This window comes from Podarcis muralis, chromosome 12 (assembly GCF_964188315.1).
Source record: "Podarcis muralis chromosome 12, rPodMur119.hap1.1, whole genome shotgun sequence".
NCBI lineage: Eukaryota > Metazoa > Chordata > Lepidosauria > Squamata > Lacertidae > Podarcis > Podarcis muralis.
Window position 1 is genome coordinate 1,836,775 of NC_135666.1, and position 23,544 is coordinate 1,860,318.

The 23,544-nt window shown below is 49.6% G+C and overlaps 2 protein-coding genes across 3 annotated transcripts; both read left to right on the forward strand.

Moving 5' to 3' along the window:
• The first annotated feature begins 1,403 nt into the window (after positions 1–1,403).
• Positions 1,404–7,829, forward strand: LOC114607325 (uncharacterized). The gene is made up of 7 exons (XM_028750432.2): positions 1,404–1,731; positions 3,009–3,253; positions 4,085–4,210; positions 5,501–5,554; positions 5,665–5,895; positions 6,404–6,514; positions 7,170–7,829. The coding sequence occupies exons 1-7, from the start codon at positions 1,419–1,421 to the stop codon at positions 7,254–7,256; spliced, it is 1,167 nt and encodes a 388-aa protein (XP_028606265.2). The 5' UTR covers positions 1,404–1,418; the 3' UTR covers positions 7,257–7,829.
• Positions 7,830–14,152: 6,323 nt separating this feature from the next.
• LOC114607336 (uncharacterized) lies at positions 14,153–23,164 on the forward strand. Of its 2 annotated transcripts, XM_077916634.1 has the most exons (5): positions 14,153–14,396; positions 14,530–14,611; positions 16,493–16,575; positions 17,220–17,346; positions 17,828–23,164. In XM_077916634.1, exons 1-5 carry the CDS (start codon positions 14,286–14,288, stop codon positions 19,420–19,422), a joined length of 1,998 nt encoding a protein of 665 aa, XP_077772760.1. In that variant the 5' UTR covers positions 14,153–14,285; the 3' UTR covers positions 19,423–23,164. The 2 variants fall into 2 exon arrangements, with proteins under 2 accessions (XP_077772760.1, XP_077772761.1); XM_077916635.1 differs by lacking the exon at positions 14,530–14,611 and having other exon boundaries at positions 14,175–14,396.
• The last annotated feature ends 380 nt before the right edge of the window (positions 23,165–23,544 follow it).

Sequence of the window (23,544 nt, forward strand, 5' to 3'; positions counted from 1 at the left end):
CTTGCTGCTGTTACTGCATACATAAAGAAAGTTCTGTCCTTTCTTGGCACCATTTGGCCAACAATGCCCAAAAGGAAGGCCTCTGGTTTCTTAGGGAAGTTATATTTAAATACCTTTTTCAGTTCATTATAGATCATTTCCCAGAAAGCCTTAACCCTTGGGCACGTCCACCAAAGGTGAAAGAATGTTCCCTCAGTTTCTTTACATTTCCAACACTTATTTTCTGGCAAATGGTATATTTTTGCAAGCTTGACTGGGGTCATGTACCACCTATATATCATTTTCATAATATTTTCTTTCAAGGCATTACATGCCGTGAATTTCACACCAGTGGTCCATAACCGTTCCTCCTTTTGTAGGATTTGCGAGCAACTTGAATAAGGACAGACAGAACTTGGCAGAAGACCAAGGGGTTCCTTCCGATATCTTAGAGGAGTGGCACCTTGAGATGTTGGAATATGTGGGATTCGCAGGAATGACCAGTAGAATAAGAAATCAAGATGAAATAAAGGTTTAAGGAGGACAGGATAATATATATATTATTATATATAGTTGCTAGTAACTTCAGTGGTGTAAGTAAGAACAGGAGATAAAGAGTAAAAGAGAAAGGATTGGAAAACTAAGATGTGGGAGGGAGTGGATTATAAAATGAGCCATGGAAGGAGAGGAAGGGAAGACCAATAATGTTTGTATCTTTGAAAGTAATAGAAGAAGTTACAGTTTTGAAATGCAAATAAATAAAATATGTGTTGGGGGTGTTGGTTATTTTGCAGATTAGTTGGGCTGCAGAAGGTGTGCTGGGGAGACCACACATTCAAGAAACGCAAAAGTATCTTTTGCTTGGTTTAATAACAAAAACAAAAACTCCTTTTACACTAAATTACATTATATCAATAAGTACAACCCTTCCACCAGGGTACCGAGAGAGCCACATGCTATACCCAACAACTTAATTAACACAATTTAACAACACCTGCTGTTCTGCTTCGCAGCTGCAAAACTATGTTATTTGCTCTGGCCTTTAAAGAAATACTGTACACATCTTGTAAAACAATAATGAACCTTATATTTAAAGAAACCATTCAACAGGGAGAAGCGGGGATGGACGGGCGAGCGGGCTTTAGCATCTTTGTGTTTTGCAGGGTTTTTGGAAATGAGGCCCCTGTACTTATGCGCCTGCCCCCTCATGTTTTTATAACATTTATGAATAGCAACTGCTGCTCCCTCTTGTGGAGTTGTTTGGTTGCTCGGATCCTGTTTTCCCATATAGGCGTCTGGTTGCTCGGATCCTGGCTGGCCACTGTGAGAACACGATGCGGAGCTCGGGGAACCATTCAGAACAGAAACATGAGCCAAGGGCTCTTCTGGGCCTGATCCCGCAGGTGGTTCTTATGTTCTTGCAATTCACGGTGGCAGCAATGCTTCTGGATCCCAGATGCTGGGAAGCGCAGGTGAAGAGCTCGGATCCTGCTCCGGGTTTTGGCATAAGAGGCAACAGGTGGGGCCCCTTCTGCCTCCAGGTCTCTCCCCTAGTTTTCATAGATGCTTTCCCGGGGCAAGTCCGAGCTTCGCTCCAGAAATTCCTCCGTTGCGCAACCTTGCGCTTCCGGGGAGGCGACAAAGTCCGTTTTCTCCTCCCGCTGCTGCGCTCAGTGCGCAAAGGCTGCCATCCCGAAAGCAGCACCAGCCCCGTCTGCGCGCAACCAGCTGGAAAGACCGTCGGACAAAGAGGTGCGGGGGACTCGACAGGGGGGGGGCGCTTTGCTGGAAGCTGGCCCCTTTGTTTGATATGGGGGGCATTTATTTTTGTTTTTTTAAAAGTTGCGTAGGGGTCTCACTCCCGTTATTTGGGGAGCGCGGCTTATTTATTCCCCCCCCCCCGATGTGGAACGCCTGTAATCTCTCTTCAAGGCGCCGGGCGGAGAAGGCGGCTCCCCTCCATCTCCCTAGCTCTGTGCCTGACCAAGGGGGGGTTGGGGGGGGGGGTTCCGGGGCTGCTGCAAACGGCTTCGAAGCCACCTCGCTGCAGGAAGTAAAAACTTCCTTGAGTCAAAGGGGTTTTCCAGAATCTGGACTCTGCCCTTCCGTCGCTAGCGCTCTCTGGACAGGGGCCAGGTCTCCGCCCGGGGAGCGAAGAGGAATCGAAGCCGGGGAGCCGAAGAGCTCTCGCACCCGGCCCCCATTTAAGCCCCAAGGGAGCAGTCTGCGGGAGGGGGGGGTCTGCCCATGGGTGTAGCCCCCCATCAAGTAAATCCATAAAAATACTGTACTGTACTTGGCTAACTGAGATTCTGCACCCCCTAACATAAAGCCTGCCCTCCAGCATAAATCGTGGCTGCGTTCATGGGTCTGCCCCCCCCCCCAACATTTTAAGCTGAACGCCGCTTCCTTCGCACCTCCAGACTGGGGCCACCCAGCACCTAAAGACGCCCCTCTCCCTCAGGTGGGCGGAAGGGGGACCTCCCCCTGGCCTGGCTCCACGAATCCTCCCCCCTCCACGGAGCAGGCTGACCTGACAGTGCTCCGTGCAATAGAGAAGCCTGGAGCTGGAAGGGGTCCCCAAGGGACATCTAGTCCAGCCCCTTGCAGTGCAGAAATCGCCAAACCTACAGGAGCTGATTTGTCTCCACCTTTCTCTCTGGTTCAAGACGCCCCCTTCCCGCCATAACCTTTGTGCTGCAAAATTCTCCTTGCTTATCGCCCCCACCCCAACTACTTATTCCCACCTCCTCCTCCATGAATTTGCCCAGTCCTCTTTCAAGCCATCCAGGTTGGTGGCCATCTCTGCCTCCTGTGGCAGGGAGTTCCACAGATTCATTGCACAGGAGGACTCTATTTGATTTGCCCTGAATCGTCCCACATTTGGCTTCCTGGGATGTCCTCACAGTGTTAGGAGAGAGGGAGGGAGACCCCTCTCTCTCCTCTTTCAGGCTCCCTCCAGGCAGACCCTGCCCTCTTCTCCTCCCTGAGCCCCCCCCAATTCTCTCTCTTCTCCCCCCCCCCCCCAGGTGCATCTTGTGGTTCCCAAGGAGGCGTCATGGCCAGCAGTAGCAGCATCGTGAATGTGTCCGGGGCGGAGGGCGGAGAGAAGACGGTGATCCACGTCAACATCACCCAGGAGTCCTCCCTCGGCTCCCTCCTCAAGGCCCTGGCAGCCTGGAGGAAGACCCCCAAGCCTCGCCCCAAGGACCCCCAGGGCCCCTCCGCCCCTCCGAAAAAGGCTGGGTGCAATGCAGAGCAGAAAGTGCTGGGGGTAAGGGCCAGCTGTGGGGTGGGGCGGAAGGAGGGGAGGGGCCCCAGGCTGTGAGGATGAGCAGGAAAGAGAGAAGGGTCTCTCAAGGGCCATCTAGCCCACACACCCCGTGATGCAGGAAGGGGGCAGCTGAGCCTGAAGTGAAGGTGGGAAGTCTGCAGGTGGAGATCAGCAAAATCCCTCTCTTGCAGGAAGTTGCTGCCCCGATGCCAGAAGGGAGGCAGCTCTGGGGCTTGGGGAGCATTTTCAGAGCTGGAGGGAGTGGGACACATGCACACTGCTGGAAATAATAATAATAATAATAATAATAATAATAATAATAATAATAATAATAATAAATAAATAATAAATAAATTTTATTTATACCTCGCCCTCCCTGGCCAGAGCCGGGCTCAGGGCGGCTAACGCCAATAAAATAAAATCACAGTAAAACATAATAGGGGGAAAAGAGAGGGAGAAAAAAAACCAAACCAATTTAAAATACAGGTTAAAATGCAATTTAAAATGCAGCCTCATTTTAAAATAGCTGATAAATCAAGACCACAAGGGGAGGGAAACATAAGGGTCAGAATGAGTCCAAACCAAAGGCCAGGCGGAACAGCTCTGTCTTGCAGGCCCTGCGGAAAGATGTCAAGTCCCGCAGGGCCCTAGTCTCTTGAGTGCCTGAGTGCTGGCTGCATGGAACTCTCTGCATGCTCAGAGACAGCCCCTCCTGGCCTGGCAGCTCTGAGAGGGACTTGAGTTGCTTTGTGGGGGTTGACTTGTGGGGCGGAGCATGTGCTGGATCCTGTCCCTCATTTGTCAGCCAGCCTCGTCTCTCTTGCTTTGCAGGGGACACAGATCCTGCTTGGACTGCTCACCATCGCCATTGGGTGTGTCCTGTGCCTTGGACAAGGGGCTGACGATTGGATATTCCGACCACTCTGGAATGGAGCTCCTTTCTGGTCGGGGGGCGTGGTGAGTCCTGTGGGGCTGAGAGGAGGCTCCGCTCCTCTGGAAGGGTGGGGCGGAGGTCCCCTTGGAGGCATCTGTTGGCCCTAAAAGAGCCTGCCTGGAGAGAAGGCGAGGGAGAGACGGGACTTTGTCAAATGATGCACAGCCTGGAGAAAGGGAACAGAGGAAGCTTTTCTCCCTCCTAATGCGAGAAGTGGGCACCCACGGAGGCTGAATGTCGGAAGATTCAGGACAGATCAAAGAAAGTCCTTCTCCACACAGCAAGTGAAGTTAAACTATGGAACTCACTTCCTCAGTAGGCAGCGATGGGCCCCATCTTGGACGGCTTTCAGTGGAGATGGACACATCCATTGAGGAGGAGAGGACTATGGATGAGGACGAGCTGAGATGGCTCTGCTCTGCCTCCCCTGTTCTGAAGAACAGTCCTCTTTTGTGGCCATCCCAGTTGGCGGCCGTCGCTGCCTCCAGTGGCAGGGAGTTCCATCGTTGAACTCTGCCTGAAGGATTTTCTTTGATCTGTCCTGAATCTTCCAAGCTTCCTTGGAGGGCCAGGAGTTCTGGTGCCACAAGAGAGGGGACGAGTCCTTTTCTCTTTCCTCTTCCTCCATGCCATCATAAATGTTCATAAATGTCTACCAAGTCACTTCAAACTCGCCTTTTCTCTAAACTTAAAAGCCCCCAATGCTGCCGCCTTTCCTCATTGGGGACTTACTCCACCTGCCTGGAAGTTTGGGCTGCCTTTACCTGAGCAGCCCAGGCAGCAGGTCCAGCCCACTTCCCCCGGGCTCAGGTGAGAGGCCAGGTGTTGTGTTTGCGGCCGTGGGGGTGTGTCATTCTGGGCTGCGGAGCCATTGCAGGTGAAGGAGCACACCTGGCGTTGGACGGAGAGCAACCTCAAGGCCTCCGAAAGGCGGTCGCTGGGGAAGGTGGGCAGGAGAGGAGGGGGATGCCTGATTCTTCCCAGTTCCTCATTGGCAAGAAAGGGCAGGAAGCAGATGGTTCAGGCCGGTGGAGATATCGCAGAATCCTAGAGATATCATTATCATCATCATCATCATCATCATCACCATCATCATTATTTATTATTATATATTGATTTATATCCCCACCTGGCGGGACTCAAGGCGACTCACAGCTAAAAATGAGAATGGCTAAAAACAGAGAAAAAGCAATGACTAGAAAAAAATCAAACATTGATAGAATAAAACTGTATACATATATGAAATCTATTTAAGCCAATAAGGACCCTGGGGGTCATCTCTGTGGACCCCTGACCTTGGTGTTTCTCCCCAGCTCTTCGTGGCCGGTGTCCTCTCCGTTGTGGGCGACAGACGTGGTGGCCGCTGGGTAAGTGAGCGGGGTGGGGGCTGCTCTTCCATCCCAGGCAGGGGAGGGGGCTGCTGGGCCTGGGGCTGCTGCCCCCTTCCTCACGGCTGGGCCTCACTCTCCCTTCCCAGGTCCACCTGGCCACCTTTTCCCACCTGGCCAGTGTTGTCGCCTGCTCCGTGGCCCTGGCAGTCGGTGAGGCAGACTTGCCCCCCCTCAAGTACGATTCCTACTACTCTGAGGAATTGTGCAGGAACACCCAGTACAGGGACCGCTATGACCAGCCATGGGAGCCAACCGCCCGCATCCCTGCGGACAATGGCAGGGTCCAGCGGTGTGAGGAGATGATCCAGAATCTCTGGGTGAGTTGTCTGGCTCATGGTGAGGGGTAGACAGTGTGGCTTAGTGGTCAGAGTGCCACACTGGGACCTGCGAGAGAGCAGGGTTCAAGTCTTCCCACTCGGCCATGAAGCTCTCGCTGCCGTGACCTGGGGCCAGTCACTGCCTTCCCTCTGCCTCTCCTCCCTTCCTCGCAGGGCTGTTGTGGGGACTGAATGGGGAGGGGGGGAAGAAGAGGAGGTGGGATAAAAAGGCAGTGAGTCTGTGCATCCAAGTAGCCGTGAGGAGCATGGACACTGAAGTGAGGAGGGGAGAATCTACTGGATTCCTGGCATGGTGGATCTCCTGTTTCCAGACCTTGGTTGCAATCTATGCAATGGGTGGGGGCTTCTTGTATGTCTTGAGCTGCTCCCTGGGGGTGGGGGTGGCGTCACCCCACTAGACCCCAAGGGAGCAGTTGCTGTTGTGGGGAGGGGGAATATTGCCATGCTTCATCCTCACTTGCCTCTCTGCTTCCCCACACCCATCCAGAAAATTGCTGCTGGACTCAGGATCCTGCTGTTAGTCCTTTGCATCGGGGCTCTGGTGATCGCCGTCTTCTGCCTGGGCAACGGCCTACGCCGGCTCTGTTGCTCCTTCCTGGTACTTGCACTGGGGGGGGGGGCAGTGGGTGGGAGAGAGGAGTGCTGGGCCCAAACAGACAGGACCTGATCTGTGACGCTCTTGGTGCTCGATTGTAGGGAGAGGTCCAAAGTAGAGGACTCTCCTTCCTGGGAGGTCTTTAAGCAGAGGGCGGGGGCCCCCTGCCAGGGATCCTTCAGCTGTGATCCCTGCATTGCAGGGGGGGACGACTGGATGGCCCACACGGCCCCTTCCAACTCAGCCCTGTCCCCCAAATTGTTTAGGGCTCTCCTAAACCTGTGCCTGGCTGTGGGCAGGTGGGGGCACTCCCTGCCCTCCATCCCAGCTCCCAGCCGCTGTGCTCTGCTTGGCACCAGCTGCAGCTTCTGGGCAGCTTTGGGGTATCAGGAACTGCAGGAGCCCGACTGGGATGTGTCCAATGCATGGCCTGGCCCTTCTGCCATGGCTGACCTACAGCTGACCAGGGTTTTAAAAGGTCCCCGCTCATCACACTTTCTCTGCACGTAGATACTTGTGTGAAGGCACCTCGGCAAACGCTTTCAACTTGTTTAGCAGAGCTGCTGGGAAGCAGCGAAACAGCAACTTGAGTTAGTTTAGAGATGAAAACACTCAGTGTCAGTCTTTTCCTCAAACTGCCCTTTCTCCCACCTTCCAGGGTCGCTGTGAGAACTACAGCCCCCTTGAGGACCCTGAAGTGCCCCCTCCGTATGAGGAACCAGCCAAGGAGGAGAACACCGCCTGAGCCGTGGGGCAGAAGGAGCCGATGCCTGCCTCTTGCCTCTTGCCCCTTCCTCTTGCCCCCTTGCTTGCCTGGGTGGGGGGACCTTGTCCTGGTGAGCGAGCCAGGTGCCCTTCTCACCTGGAGCCCCCACCTGGTCCCAGGACCTAGATGCTGAAACTCTGGCTGTCTCACAGCTGCCCTTTCTTTCTCTCTGCATATCTGCTCATTCCAGCCTCTTCCGGAATTGGGGCTAGAAGTCACCTGCTAGAAAAACACAAAGCAGGGGGAAGCCCCCCCCCCAGTCAAGGGGAGGGGCAGGCAGGCAGAGTCCTCTTTTGCCGTTTCCAGCAGAAATCCAGAGCCATTCACGCCTTCCCTCCATCCTGGCTGCTGCAGTTGGGCTCTGAGCTGCCACTTCTGACCTTCCCCGGAAAGGGCTTCCCCGCCTGGTGCTTTGCCACTTCTTGATATTACTTGTTCAAACTTCTTCTTCTTCCACGAGCCCCTGGTTTCCAGGGGGTGACAGATGCTGCCTCTCTGCCTGCCGCTTGATTTGTAACCAATATATTCTCTAATAAAAAGATTTATCTCTTCTCCTGGGAGTTTTGCTCATTTGCTTCCAGTCCCTTTTCCAGGAATGCCTGGCCCAGGGGTGGCTCTTTTCGCAGCTGCTGGCTCTGCCGTAAGAACCTGAGAAGAGCCTCCTGAATCAGGCCAAAGGGGGCCCACCTAGTCCAGCAGGGGCCACACAGGGGCCCATTGTGGGAAAGGCGCAAGCAGGACATGAGCACAACAGCAGTACGCCATCTGTGGAGCTTGCTGCCACTGCAATGGCTTTCAAAGAGGATTGGACAAATTCCTGACAGAGGTGAAGGCAGTCTAGGGCTGGATGCCTTGGAGTGCCAGCTGTGTGTCCATTCTTACATGCAACGTGGCGCCAGTGCCAAAGGGCACATCCTTTGGCCTTCCTCCTGGGTGGGGCAGGTGTGTGTCTTTCTGTTGCTTTGCCTGCCTGGATGGGGCTCCGGGTTCTCTTCCCTCCTCTGGCCCAGAAGGATCAGGAGAAAGAGGAGGCTCCTGGCTGGCCGGTGTTCTCTGTGTGTGCTCAGAGGCACACACTCTGTGGAGAACTGAGGGAGCCTCTTGCCTTGCATGGGGAGGATCGGCTGAGGAGCCCCCCCAGACAGGGGCAGTCCATACCAGGGACTGCCTGGCAGGACTTGGAGTGGGGATGAAGCCCCCCAACAACCGCCTGGCCGCTGTTGCCTCCTTGCCAGGGCTTTCTGGACTCCTAAATTGTTATGTTGTTACAAAAGCAGTGTGCCTGCCCCTCTCTCTGCCGAGTGGTGGCAAGAGCCCATGGGGTCCCAGGCACACATGCAGGGTCTGTGTCCCTTTGGAGAATGGAAGACATGGCGGAGACTGCCTTGCTTTAAGAAATATGGTTTATTCACCTAATTACACCTTCAGCCCAAGAAGGATCTCAGCTCTCTCACCTCCTCCTCCTTCCTAGAACACCCCCCTCTCCCAGAGCAGTTACCCTGGCTGCCTTCCAAATCCCTGGTCTTTGTCCACCCCTCAAGGCAAGAGGGAAGGAGTTCTCTTGTACAGTGGTACCTCGGGTTAAGAACTTAATTCGTTCTGGAGGTCCGTTCTTAACCTGAAGCACCACTTTAGCTAATGGGGCCTCCCGCTGCCGCCGCACCGCTGGAGCACGATTTCTGTTCTCATCCTCAGGGGCGTAGCGTGGGTTGTCAGCACCCGGGGCAAGGCAAGTAATTTGCGCCCCCTAACCCGTGGATTTTAGCAGGGCGCAGAGAGCTGCGAGTGCGAGCGTGCCCCCCCCCCCGGATGTTGCGCCCGGTGCAGCCGGCCCCCCCTGCACCCCCCACACTACGCCACTGCTCATCCTGAAGCAAAGTTCTTAACCTGAAGCACTATTTCTGGGTTAGCGGAGTCTGTAACCTGAAGCCTCTGTAACCCGAGGTACCACTGTTAATGGCCAGCTATTCTTCTCTCCATAGCCACAGTTCAGCCAGCCCAGGAATTCCCTGTCTGGCACAGCTCTGCACCTTATGTTTTATCCATATCCCCGTAATGAACATCCTAGCATTTATTCACCCTCACCGGATCTATAACAATATTACCATAAAGGCATTTCTACCCGACCCCTTCAAGCTCCAAGAATCTCAAAGTGGCGCACACGGATTCTCAAAGTGACCTCTTTCATTGGAGGTTTTTAAGCTTCTGTTGGATGTCCGTCTTCCAGGGATGCTTTAGCTGAGATTTCTGCATTTGCAGGGGATTGTATTGGATGGCTTTTCTGGCCAAGGGAAGGAATAGCTCAGAACCAGCCAAGAAATAAAAACAAAACCTGCTCTGAAGGGAGAAAACACTAAACAACCACCACAAGCAACACATCGGCTAATATGACATACTGTATGTTGTTTCAAAATTCATAAACAGAGAACAAAATAGGTGCATGGAGTCATAAATTAATGCGAACCGTATAAATGTTCCATAAACAGAAATGGTAGAAGTGGTAAGTAACTTAAATGAGCGCTATAATGAAGGCCGACTGGACAGTTCTTCCCGGATCATTCGGGAAGAAACATATATGTTTTCTGTTTATGAATTTTAAAACAATACATGTTATTTTATTAGCCGACGTGCTGCTTGTGCTTGTTGTTTAGCGTGTTCTGTTTTGCAGGGATTTTCTGAAGGGAGAAAACGCAGAGGGGGGGGGAGGGGGAAGAGGGGGGGAGGATCTTGGTGCTCCCGGCTTTGCACGGGTTAAAAGGAACGGAGCGGGATTCCTAGAGAGGGCAGGAGAGAAAGGTGGGGGTGGGGCCAGGTCCCTCCCTCCCAAGTCACTTCCTGCAAGCGGGGGGCGGGGGGCCTCTTCGGAGAGCTGGTGAGTCTCCTTTTCCTCCCCGCCCCCCCCCCGGGTGCATTGGGGGAGGGGGGTCCCAGGGCTGCGGGGGAGGGTGCATGGGGGGCTGTTCGGCTCATGCATGCTGGGGACCCCCAAGTTTGGGAGCAGGGGGGCCTTCCCCTTCCTCTCTGCAAAGCCAGGGAGGGGGCACTTTGCAGGAGGTCTGCAACTATGTTCCTCCTTTGTATCAATGCGCTGCTCGCGGGCACGAAGGTAAACCCGAACCCCTTTCAGATTGATAAACCGGTCACGTTTGTCAATGGAGGTTGCAGCCAGACGGAGACATTCAGGTGTCAAATGCACCCAAACAATAAACACAACCTGACCTCTGCAGAAAATGAATAAGGAATGCATGGATGGAGAAGGCGATGGGGGCATAGCTGTCAACTTTTCCCTTTTCTTACGAGGAATCCTATTCGGAATAAGGGAATTTCCCTTAAAAAAGGGGAAACGTTGACAGGTATGGGTGGGGGCCTCCTAGCCAGAATGGCCAGTCGGAGGCAGGGATGCTTCTGAATCCCAGTTGCTGGAAAAGCCACAGGCAGGGAGAGAGACGCTCTTGGGCTCGGATCCGCCTGGTGGGCTTCCCAGAAGAGGCCCCTGGTTGGTCCCTGTGAGGACAGATAAGGGGACTCAATGGGAGCCCCTTGGCCTGATCTTGCAGGTCTCTTCTTCTGTTCTGATGTTCCTCCAGATGCAAGCGAAATCTCCGTTGCTTCTGCTCCCCCAGCCCCTTCATCAGACAGGAGTGTCATCCAGACTCTTGGGTGACACACGTGTGCCTGTTCAGACATGCAACCTCTCAGGTGTCCAGACACCTCACTCTGAGGGGGTGGCTCCTAGCAACTCCCAGCATCCTTAACAAACTACAGTTCCCGAGATTCTTTGGAGGAAGCCGGGACTCTTCAAAGTGGTCTGATCCTGCTTTGCAGATGCAGTGCAGATGAGGGGTGTGTGTGTGTGTGTGTGTGTGTGTCTTGCCTTTTTCTTTTCTTTTTGGAAGAACCTTTAATTGAGTTTTATAAACAAGGTTTGTAGAAGGAATAAAGGGCACAAATAAATAGGCTTCTCATGTCATTTGTGTATCACAAAAATAACATAATAGATTTGCAGGGATATCTGCAACATTATTAGTGGTCAATGTTTGAGTTGTAGGTTTGTGAATTGGTTTAAACAGAAACAAAGGGGAAACTGAGTTAACAGATAACAGTCAACAGCCAAACACCTAGTCGAGAGCCCTTGGGTTTGTGCTTTGGTTAAATGTGAGTAGTAGTCATTTTTCTTCTTATGTTACCAAAGAAACAATATAAAGAGGAGGTATGGTAGACAGTGCCAAATATCTGAAGGACTGTCACATGGAACAAGCTTGTTTTCTCCTGCTCCAGAGGGCAGTATTCGAATGAATGACTTCAAAGTTAAAAGAAAGGAGATTCCAAACTAAACATCAAAAATTATCTTCTGGTGGAAAGAGCTGTTTGTCAGCAGAGTGGTCTCCCTTGGGAGGTGGTGGACTCTCCTTCTTGGAGGCTTCTAAGCAGAGGTTGCCTGGCCATCGGTCATGGATGCTTTAGCTGAGATTCCTGCATCGCGGGGGTTGGACTGGATGACCCTCAGGGTCCCTTCCAACTCTACAAATCTATGATAAAGTGTTAGTCCAGTGTTTCCCAACCTTGGGTCTCCAGCTGTTTTTGGACTACAACTCCCATCATCCCTTGCTAGCAAGACCAATGGTCAGGGATGATGGGAATTGTAGTCCAACAGCAGCTGGAGACCCAAAGTCTATTGATGAACGTGGGAGGGAGGTTCAAAGCAAAGGTAATGCTTTGTGTTTCAATTTAAATTCAGATCAACCAGATTGAGCCAAATTCTCAAAAGTCTGCAAATTTGAACAAGCTCCATGCCTGTTTCTTGAGCCTCTCCACGTCCCTTGAGGCTATTTTCCCACATGCTTGAAGCTTTAGGCTTTGTACTGAATGTTGTTTTGCCTATTCTTCCTCTTTCTATGATTCTAGTAGGCTTTATCTTTTTTCCACGCTGGAGGCTTCATTAGTGTAGTTGTTTGTTATTATTATTGCTGTTGTTACCACTGTTCCATTTGTTACCCAGAGCAGCTTACAACCAATTTAAAATATTTTTAAAAGTCAAAACAAATAACAATCAGAGGAATAGGCTGGGTCCTGAAAACACATGTCTCCATTGTCAGAGGCCTTGGGAAAGAGGGGGAGGTGCCTGTGTGGGGAGGGAATCCCCCAATGGGCGTCCTGCCCCCAGGATGCCCTCTCTTGGGCCACCCCACCCAAGACTCTCAAGGGAGTGAAGCTACCAAGAGGGCGCTGTCTGCCAAATTTCACAGCCAAAGGGTCTGCAGCCAAGAAGGTGGTTCTACACATATCTAGGGGCCAAAGTGAAGTCCTGTGAGCACTTTGAATTGGACCTGGAAATGAAGGGACCACCAATGCAGCTGTTTTAAAACAGGGATTAAATGTGTTCTCAAGGGTTGTAATGGGGGTGGGATTCAATGAGGAGGGGGAGACCCATGGATGCTCCTTGGAGAAAAAGATGGGAAAGAAATGCTCTTCATAAAGAAAGGGAGCCCAGCCAACAATCTGGCTTCTGCAATTTGGAGCAGATTCTGAACTGTGCTGGGCCCAGGGGTAGCCCAAGTAATGTGGTCCAGGTCCGGTCCCGAATCCAAGGGTTCCGTGAGGAGTGAGTCTGACAGGGCCAAGGCAGGACACGAGGCAGGAAACCAGGCAAGGTCAAGCACAGGATCACAGGCAGGATCTGGCATACAGCAATGTTGCTCCCGCAACCTGGGGCGGGGTCCGACAGCCTTTTATCTTTGTCAGGTTAATGGCCGGTCCTGATCCCCAGGCGACTCACCTCCCTGTCTCGCCCGAAGGAGAGCACTCCTCCTGCGAGTACTCAGGTCTCTCCTCTCAGACCTGAGTCTCTGCAGCTTGGGAGATGTCAGTGGGTTACTAGACCCAGGGGCCGCCTCAGCCTCCCCTGACCCAACTGGTAGTGGAGCAGCTGTAAGTGATGGCCCAGCTGGAGGCAACGAGGTCATCCCTGCATCTGGAGTCAGGGCAGGCTCAGGCCCCTGACTCAGCCCAGGTGGAGTTTGTTGCAGGGGAACCTGTGCAGACTGGGGCTTTTCAGAATCAGGCCCCAGACTAGGTTCAGATGCCGCCTGAGGCAAAGGATCTGGTGTGGACTGAGACTCCTCTGGCTCTGAGTCCCAGGCCAACACATGAACCATCATCAAGAGCAGTTCCACTTAGATCCTATCTGATCCACAGCAGAGAGTACCCTGGCCATGTCATCTCTGCTCCAAGGGGACAGTGGTGGGCAAGCTGGCCAGAGCTGGAAAGGGGCACTCAGTGACCATTCTGGATCCAGGAATACCCCCAAACATATATGGCTGCGTGTGGGTTAAGCTATGCAACATTTTTATTAGTAGTATTATTAACCTCCTGTTTATCCTAAGTACCCTGGGCAGACAACCACGTTAAAGCGCAATACTAAAAACAGTTTAAAACAACTTACAACCACAGAAAGGAGAGCCCTTCTTTACTTGCTTTCTAGCGCTGCCCTTTGGCCTCACCTGCTTGGCCCTCATGGGGTGGGTTGGATAAGGAGAAAGGAAAAGAGACACCACCGAAGTTGTCTGTCTTGAGAACTTTGCAGGTTCCAAGTGCTAGAAAATCAGGCAGAAGCAGGAAAGAAATGGGCCCTGAATTGGGGGAGGGAGCAACCCTGGAGAACCCCAGGGTTCGGAAACCCACATTTTAGGAGGGCTAGAGTCTCTTCTTTTTGGTGTTGAAGAAATCTCAGAATCTGTGATGTGGTGGAGTCCAGGCTTGGTTCCTAGCAGGACTCATCCATGCTTGCTCAGAGAACATTTCCCCCTCCTGACAGTGTATTTGCTTTGTAGGAGTTGCAGAGCCAGCAGTTCAGGCAGTTCTGCTACCAGGAGGCCAAAGGACCCCAAGAGATTTGCAGCAGGGCTCTGCCACCTTGACCATCAGTGGCTGAAGCCAGAAAGGCACACGAAAGCCCAGGCGCTGCACCTGGTGATCTTGGAGCAGTTCCTGGCTGTCCTCCCCCCGGAGATGGAGAGCTGGGTGAGGGAATGTGGAGCGGAGACCAGTTCCCAGGCGGTGGCCCTGGCCGAAGGATTCCTCCTGAGTCAGGCAGAGGAGAGGAAGCAGGCAGAGCAGCAGGTGAGAGAGACTGTCCTCTGGATGCTGTCAAGGAACTCTGAATGATATGGGAGATGCATCGTTTTTTGTCTCTGCCACCCTTTTTCTAATCCTGCTCCCTATTCTCTTTTTGGAATCTTGGTTGCTCTTTCAGGGAAAGGATCCATTTGCAGAAATGGGCCCTGATTCCTCTGAGGCAGAGAGGGCTGCACTGGACACCAGAGAGAGGCCACTGGGTAAGGAGGAAGGAGATTCTTCTCTACTTAGCCCACATTCTTTGGGTTTTAAAACGAATCTGTAAGTCCTTTTAATCTTTTTGGAGAACACACTTGATGTCCTGTGAGGGACAGTGGAGCCAGAGTGGAGTGTGGGGTGCAGCGCCTCCGAGATTCCACCAGGGGGCGGGAGCCTCTCTCTGTCTCTGATTGGCTGCCAGCCCTTTTGGAGGGAAAATCTGAGGCGCCCTTTCTGAGGGAAAGAGTTGGGCAGGGCCTGATCAGAGAGGAGTATTATTATTATTATTATTATTATTATTATTATTATTCGGAGAGGCTCTTTTCTGAGGGAGAACTGGCTCTGATCTGAGGGGAGAATCTCTCTAGCCAGAAGAAGGAGTCTCACAGCAACTTAGATAGGAAGGCGACCCAGTGGAGGGTCTGGGGAGAATATGGAGGCAGGAATTAATCTGGAGGGCTGAGTCTGAGGAGCCAGGAGAGGCAGAAGCTGTGGGAAGACGGACTAAAGCAGGGTCTCCTTCCAGTCAGGAGGGGAGAGATCTCTAGGAAAAGGAGTCCCCCTGTAGTGATGTTAGGAAATGGCCTGTGAGGGACAGTGGAGCCAGAGCGGAGTGTGGGGGGTGCAGTGCCTCCGAGATTCCACCAGGGGGCGGGAGCCTCTCTCTGTCTCTGATTGGCTGCCAGCCCTTTTGGAGGGAAAATCCGAGGAGCCCTTTCTGAGGGAGAGAGTTGGACAGGGCCTGATCAGAGGGGGGAAGTGAGGATTATAAAATAATAATAGTAATTGCTATTATTCAGAGAAGCTCTGTCTGAAGGAGAACTGGCTCCGATCTAAGAGGGGAGATGGGGATATTATTATTATTATTATTATTATTATTATTATTATTATTATTCGGAGAGGCTCTGTCTGAGGGAGGACTGGCTCTGATCCAAGAGCAGAATGAGCCCCACAGCAGCTTAGATAGGAAGGCGACCCAGTGGAGGGTCTGGGGAGAATATGGAAGCAGGATTTAATCTGGAGGTCTCAGGAGGCAGGAGAGGGAGAAGCTGTGGGAAGATGGACTAAACCAGGGTCTCCTTCCAGTCAGTTGGGGAGAGATCTGCTAGGAAAAGAAGACCCCCAAACCAAGAACAAGGGCTGAGAACATCTCCTGGGTCTGTGGGAAATCCCTCAGGAGTGGGAAGGTTAAGAGAGAGGCGGACGGACGAAAAATGCCCCTCGCTCAGGAACCAAAGTATTAGGCTGAGAAGGAAGCTGTGCTGCAGTAAAAGTCATAAATAAGTAAAGAAACGAGAGGGAAGAAACAGAAACCGAGTTAAGCCTTTTACCGCCTATGGTAGAAACCTGAACATTTAACTGCAGCAAGTGAGCTTTTAGCGACTGAAGTTTAAGAAAAGCTGTGCATGTACTACAGTGAGATCTTTCTATTTAGTTTAAGTAATCAGCTAACTTTTATTTGAACGAACGCATCTCCTGACCCCAAATTTGTTTCATGGACCTCTTCTTTTGTAAATAAAACTGTTCTTGTTCATTCAGCTCCTTCCTAAGACTCTAAATCACTAAGTTTCCCCTCTCACAAGATCCTCACAAGGGAGCCTATGGGAAATTGCAGAAATTCGTGTAATTTGCATACCATGAGGTGGGTTTGCTATATTTAATGGGGGGCAGTTAGTGGAGTGAATCCACTCCTTTATTAGGTGATGGTCACTGGTGGGATCCTAGAGCCCAAAGCAGGGTGCATCAATTTTCACATAACTAAAATATGAAATGGCTGCCAATGTCCAAATGCCCTCGGCAGGTGAGGCTTTTTCTGTGGCCCACCTCTCGTTCACCATGCACAGCTCCACCTCTGACTTCTCATTCACCTTTCTGTCTCACAGATGGCGGAGGGATTCTGGCAAGACCGCCTCATCCATCTTTTCTTGGTGGCGGAGGAGAAGTCGCGGCTGTGGAACCAGACGAGGTGGGGAGAAGGAGCATGGGGGTGGGAAGAGGGTGAGAGACGGGGAAGCCAGATTGCCTCTGGGCCTGAATGATTCTCCTTCTCTTGGCTTCTGGGCTTAAAATGTCATTCCAGATGGCTTATGTGCTGAGAATAAGGAACAGCCACCTCATTTTAACTAGCCTTCTGAATGTCACTAGTATTATTTGTCACTAGTTAACAGTTTTATTTCTATATTTATTGAATGCTAAAATAGGCTTCTGAGCAGTTGACAACAGGGGAAAAACAGTGGCCGGGATTCACCTAACCATCTCCCTTAGATGCACATCAGAGATTACCCTCCCCCATGCCCCTTTGTACCCCTTGACTTTGGGGCGTCAGGAGAGTCTGCTAACCCCACCCCCACAACCGTGCACAGGGAGAGAATACTTGATTTGAATAACACAATGTAGAGTTCCCATTTACAACAAGATTAACACACTTCATTCAAATACACAGTAAAAGAACTCCATTAAGATGTTAAAATAAGCATCCATGCTTAAAATGTGCAGCAAAACAATTCCATTAAGGCAACGCAGCAATTACCAGGCAGAAAACAACAGAGCAATGTGTAGTAGATGATATTTATGCTGTTTAAGAGGGTGACGTTTTCCTTTTTATTGTAGGGTTCAGTTTGCTTTGAAGATGTAGCTGTTCGTTTCACAGACGAGGAATGGGCATTGCTAAATCCCGACCAGAGAGCTCTGCATAAGGAAGTCATGGAAGAGAATTGTGGGATCTTGGCCTCTCTAAGTAAGGCTCTGTGTTGGGTCATGATAGCTGAATTGAAATTCAATACGTATCTCCATGTGAGAAACCTCCAAGATTTTGATGTAGCTCAACAGCACCACCTACAGCATCTGGGATTCTGATAGCCCCACAGCTCACCTGGAATGGAGGACTATCAACTGTTTGGCTGTGTATAGTCTTCCTCCATTTATGTCTTTTTAAGCAACGATCAGGCTGGTCTGAACTAACCTGGCCTTTTAAAATGTAGGATTCAGAGTAGTGAGGGAAGTTAACGTAGTTTCAGTCAGGTTTTACTTGTTTGGTTAAACAAAAATGATAGAAAAAATGAACAAAGAGAAGACTCACAGTGGAGATGTAGCAGATTCCATGAATGGGCCAAACAAAATCCATCTAGGAGAAGATCTAGGCTTTTCAAATCTCAGATTCCCGTTATCTAGGGCTCCATTTCTTCCTGAGGTTCTAATCCATTTTTTCCCCCTTGCAGGTGACGATAAATGGGAAATTGAGAACCAGGCAGAATATGACAAAATACACACGGTGGATAAACCATATAACTATTTGGAGTGTGAAGAAATCTTCAGTCACAGCTCCCATTATACTTCTCATCAAAGAAATCCCATTGAGAATAAACTCTATCCATGTTTGGAATGTGGAAAGAGCTTCAGTAAAAGGGCCCACCTCACAGCCCATCAAAGAACTCACACTGGAGAGAAACCTTATCAGTGCTTGAAATGTGGAAGGAGCTTCAGTCGGAACTACCACCTCACAGCCCATCAAAGAACCCACAGTGGGGAGAAACCATATCAGTGCTTGGAATGTGGAAAGAGCTTCGCTCAGAAGTTAAGTCTTACAACCCATCAAAGAACTCATACCGGGGAAAAGCCATATAAGTGCTTGGAATGTGGAAAGAGCTACATTCAGAAGTTCAGTCTCACTTCCCATCAAAGAACTCATACTGGGGAGAATCCATATCAATGCCTTGAATGTGGGAAGAGCTTTCATACAAGCACAAATTTCCGTCGACATCAGAGTATTCACCGTGGGGAGAAACCATATCAATGCCTGGAATGTGGCAAAAGCTTTATTCGGAAATCTCATCTCACTATCCATCAAAGAATTCACAGTGGTGAGGAACCATATCAGTGTTTGGAATGTGGAAAGAGCTTCACCTGGAAGGAAAGTCTCACTTCGCATCAAAGAATTCATACAGGGGAGAATCCATATCAGTGCTTGGAATGCGGAAAGAGCTTCTGTAAGAGGGCCAATCTTACAGTCCATCAAAGAATTCATACAGGTGAGAAACCCTATCAGTGCTTGGAATGTGGAAAGGGCTTCACTCAGAAGGAAAGTTTTAATTTCCATCAAAGAATTCATACAGGGGAAAAACCCTATCAGTGCTTGGAATGTGGAAAGAGCTTTGGTACAAGCGCTTACTTTGTTCAACATCAAAGTATTCACTGTGGTGATAAACGGTATCAGTGCTTGGAATGTGGAAAGAGATTCACTTGGAAGGAAAGTCTCACTTCCCATCAAAGAATTCATACAGGGGAGAAACCATATCAGTGTTTGGTATGTGGAAAGAGCTTCAGTAAGAAGGCCAATCTTACTTCCCATCAAAGAATTCATACAGGGGACAAACCTTACCAATGCTTAGCATGTGGAAAGAGCTTCAATCAGAGAACCCATCTGACAGCCCATCAAAGAATTCATACAGGGGAGAAGCCCTATGAGTGCTTGGAATGTGGAAAAAGCTTCAGTCGGAAGGAAAGTCTCACTTCGCATGAAAGATTTCACAGAGGGGAGGAACCATTTAAATGTTTGCAATGTGGAAAGAGCTTCAGCCGGAACGCTCATCTCACTTCACATGAAAGAATTCACAGCGGAGAAAAACCTTTTCAGTGCTTGGAATGTGGAAAGAGTTTCAGTCGAAAAGAAGGTCTCACTTCCCATCAAAGAATTCATACAGGGGAGAAACCATATCAGTGCTTGGAATGTGGAAAGAGCTTTAGTCAGAGGTCCCATCTCACAGCCCATCAAAGAACTCACAACGGAGAGAATCATGGAATCATATTATTGTAGAATTGAAAGGCACCTTGGGTGTCATGCAGTCTAACCCTCTGTAATAAAGGAAACTCAACTAAAGCATCCGTTGCAGGTGGCTATCTGCTTCAAACCCCCAAGGAAGTAGAGTCCACCATCTTCTGAGGGAGTCCATTCCAATGTTGAACAGCTCTTACGATCAGAAAGTTCTTATATGTCAAGGTAATCTCCTTTTTTGTAACTTGAATCCACCAATATGGATCCTATCCTCCAGAGCTGGAGAAATCTAGCATTGTTCGTCTTCCAAGAGACAGTACTTTAGATATTTGAAGATGTCTATCAAAGGTCCTCCCAGTTTCCTCTTTCCCAGGCTTAACGTACCCAGCTCCTTCAACTGCTTCCCATAAGGTTTGGTTTCCAGACCTTGGTCACCCTCCTCTGCACACATTGCAGCTTGACGTATCCTTAAATTGTGGCTTCCAGAACTGGACACAGGACTCTAGGCGTAGTCTGACCAAACCAGAATACTACAACTTCCCACGATTGGGACACTAGACTTTTGTTGGTAACAGCCTAGAATAGCACGAGGGATTTTTTACCGCTATCACACTGTGGACTCATGTTAAGCTTGTGGTCTACTAGGAATCACCTAGATCCTTTCACATGTAATATTAGCAATCCAGGTGCCTCCCATTTTATATTTGTGCAGCCTAACTGGAGAACCTTATGTTTGACCTTATTGAAATTTCATCTTGTTGGTTTCAGCCCAGTTTCCCAACCTGTTAAGGTCATCTTGAATCCTGATTCTGTCTTCTTCAGCTACCCCATTCCACCCCGCCGGTTTGGTGCCCTTTGTAAATTTAACGAGCATCCTCTCAATTCCTTTGTCCGAGTCATTTATAAAGACGTTGAACAAAAACAGGCACAGGATAGAACCCTGTAGCACCCCAGTTATTCCTTTTTTCCAGGATGACGAGGAATCATTAGTGAGCACTCTTTGGTTTCGGTCAATCAACCAGCTACAAATCCCACATTTTACCAGCTTTTATACAAGAGGGTGATGAGCAGTTTGGCAGTGCTGGTGAGTTAGCCATCAACCCTGAGCTCTTCCTTGGAGAAGCTGACAAACAATTCACGTACTTCCAAGAGCCTCCAACTCACAACTTTGTGATGCTCCTGGCTGCAACTGTCTTCCTTGGCATGTCCAGGATGGTGGTGGTGCCAGCTTGAGCCCTTCTTGGTTTCTGCTGAACACACACAGGACATTTTCCAGAACAGCCAGGAGTTCCCTCTGTGAGAAGGGTAGGTCAAAGATTCCCTTGCTGCTGTCCTCCTTTGATTCTTCACAGTACATTCCGAGAGGATGCAAGGAGCAAATAATTGTATCCACGAGGAAGAATGAGTTTCGTGTTCATTGTACTCAAAGGTGGTTGGGAGCAACAGCAAGCACAGTTTATTTACTTCGGCCAACTCCAGTTCTCATCTGCACATGTCTGACCCATGGAAGATGGCTTAGATTGAACCAAGATTCTGAATGACAGTGCAAAACCTGACATTTGTCCTTATTGAAATTCATTTACTGCATTTATATGCCGCCTTTTTCTCCAGGGAGCTCAAGGTGGTGTCACACGGTTCTCCCCCAAGCTCCTTTAATCCTGACAATAACCTTGTGAAGTAGGTTAGGCTGTGAAGCGGTGACTGGCCCCCAAGGTCGCCCAGTGAGCTTCATTGCCAAGTGGGGATTTGAACCCACTTCTCCCAGGTTGTAGCCTTGACACACTAACCACTAAACCACACTGCCTCTCTAATGAGCCTCTCTGAAAGTGTGCATGTGTGTGCATTTCCTTAAAGTTTGCCTGTGATGTTGTGGTGTTTGTATAAGTTGTATACACATGTAATTAATATAATAATGGTAAGTACAGTATAATAGTAGATTTAAGGTAGTGTTAGGTAGGGAGATGGGGAGAATGAATTTGGAATGCTGGGGGTGAGAGGTGATTGGACGAAAGTTTTAAGGGGGGTTTGAATAACTACAACATAACAAAAGTAGTGATATACAATAAATATACAAGATCTAAAGTAAAGATACAAAAAATCAACAGGAAGAACCCCCCTCAAAAACTCCCAAGCCCAAGAGTTTGTTCAGCAGCCTCAGCTTTTGTAGCTGGAGTCAGTCCAGGCCAGGTGGAAAAGGCCTGCAAGGCAGAGAGTAGATCTTCCAGGACTCAGCCAATATGGTTTCTGGCCTCTTCAGCAGAGACAGTTGGAGGCTGGGGTGTGAGAGGGGTGGTAGTTGTGAAGCAGCGTTGGGTAGATAAGGAGTAGAGGAACAGCGTTGTTATCCCACACAATGCGCTCTGATTTCTGCTACCGTTGACATCTGTTTTAATCCCCCAGGCATTTGCTGCCCCAGTTTAGGTGCTATTTTTTAGTGTTTCATACTTGTTGCTTTCTTAAATTGTGATTTTAAGGTGGGGATATTTTGGAGGGGGGACGACGTTGATTTATGTAGGCTCCTTTGAGCTGGAAAGGTGACCGTGACATTGCCCTAATACTGAGGCAAAGGGAAGGGAGTTGCTGTGAAGAATGGGCAGGAGGCATCTCCCAGCGGAGAGCCAGAGCTGAATATTGTAGCCCTGAATATCTTGGTTGTGTCCCAGATTCTTTTTTTCTTTGATATTGGGGGAGGGCATTTCATGAGTCTGTTCCTGGCCACACACACCCCAATTCAAAAACAGGGACACACAGGGTGGAGATGAATTTTTAAATTTGTTATTATTATTTAGCTGCATTATGGCTATATCTATTCCACTTTCCCCACAAGTTGGTCAAGGAAGTATCCTTTTACCAGTGTTAATTTCAAGCCTTTACTTTAGTCTTCTGTGTCCTGTGGAAAGTCCTGCCACTGGAAATTCAGTGGGTGCCTGCTGTCCCAGCCTTTTAATGCTTGTTGGAAAATTTCCTATTCTGCCCTGCATGTACAGGTAATTAAGAGTACAGTGGATGCCCGGGTTGCAAACAAACCTGATCCATGCGGGATGCACGTTCGCAACCTGCAGCGTTTGCAACCCGCAATGATGCGTCTGCGCACGCACAGGTTGTGATTTGGCGCTTCTGCACATGCACAAAGCACGATTTAGCACTTCTGCGCATGCGCGACTGCTGAAACCCAGAAGTAACCCGTTCCGGTACTTCCGGATTTCGGCGGTCCGTAACCCGAAAAAACGCAACCTGAAGCGTCTGTAACCCAAGGTATGACTGTGCATCCCCCACAAGGGGCTATCAATACTGGGGTTTTTTAATTTTATTTTTGTTTTTAGCTTATTTTAGACTTTTATTATTGTTTGGGTTTTTATTGCTGTAAACCACTGTGGTATATTTTATGATACACCTGTGTATAAATATTTAAACAAACAAACAATTCTTTAAGGTAGTTTGGGCTGAGAGACAGGTCTCGGCTACTTTAGTAAAGAAGCAACGAATTGAATGCGTTTTAAACATGCAACACCAGATGGCACCAGAGAGCAGGAATGGTTTAAAACATTTCCCATGGCACTTTTCTTCTTTTGTTTTCTTTCTGGCTTATTTATAGCGTTCCTTTCCTGTGTTTGGATCCACCCACAGGGACTGACTGTCCCAAGGTCACCCACTGAGCTTCGCAGCTGAGCAGAGACATTCTCTCTTACCTCCCAGGTCTTCTCCCTCCTTCATATGACCTGTAATCCCTTCATCTTTAAACTAAATGAATAAAAAGAAATGATGGTTTCTGCCGCAAAGTGAACAGTTGCCAGGGTAACTTTCTTATAGCGTCCATGGCCACATCGGAAAGCAAGGCCAGAATAGAAGACAGTCCTCAAAACACCCACATGCAATCGAAATAAAGTATTTCAGAAGTTCATGAAAAGATGGAGCCCTGCCCCAAAGACATCTGACACAGTCCATGTGGTCCTGGACTAGGACACCCACCTTCTAACCTGGAATTAAGCAACTGGTCACAGAAATCATATCACACCTGATATAAGTAAAAAAAACCAGCTCCTTTTCCCTTATAGGGTACCCAAGAGCCCATATAGAGTCCTTTTGTAGGTTCTCTATTGGTAGGAGAAAATAACAGAGGCCAAGCAGAGAATATTGAGAAGCAAAGCAGCTAGTAAGCCTGAT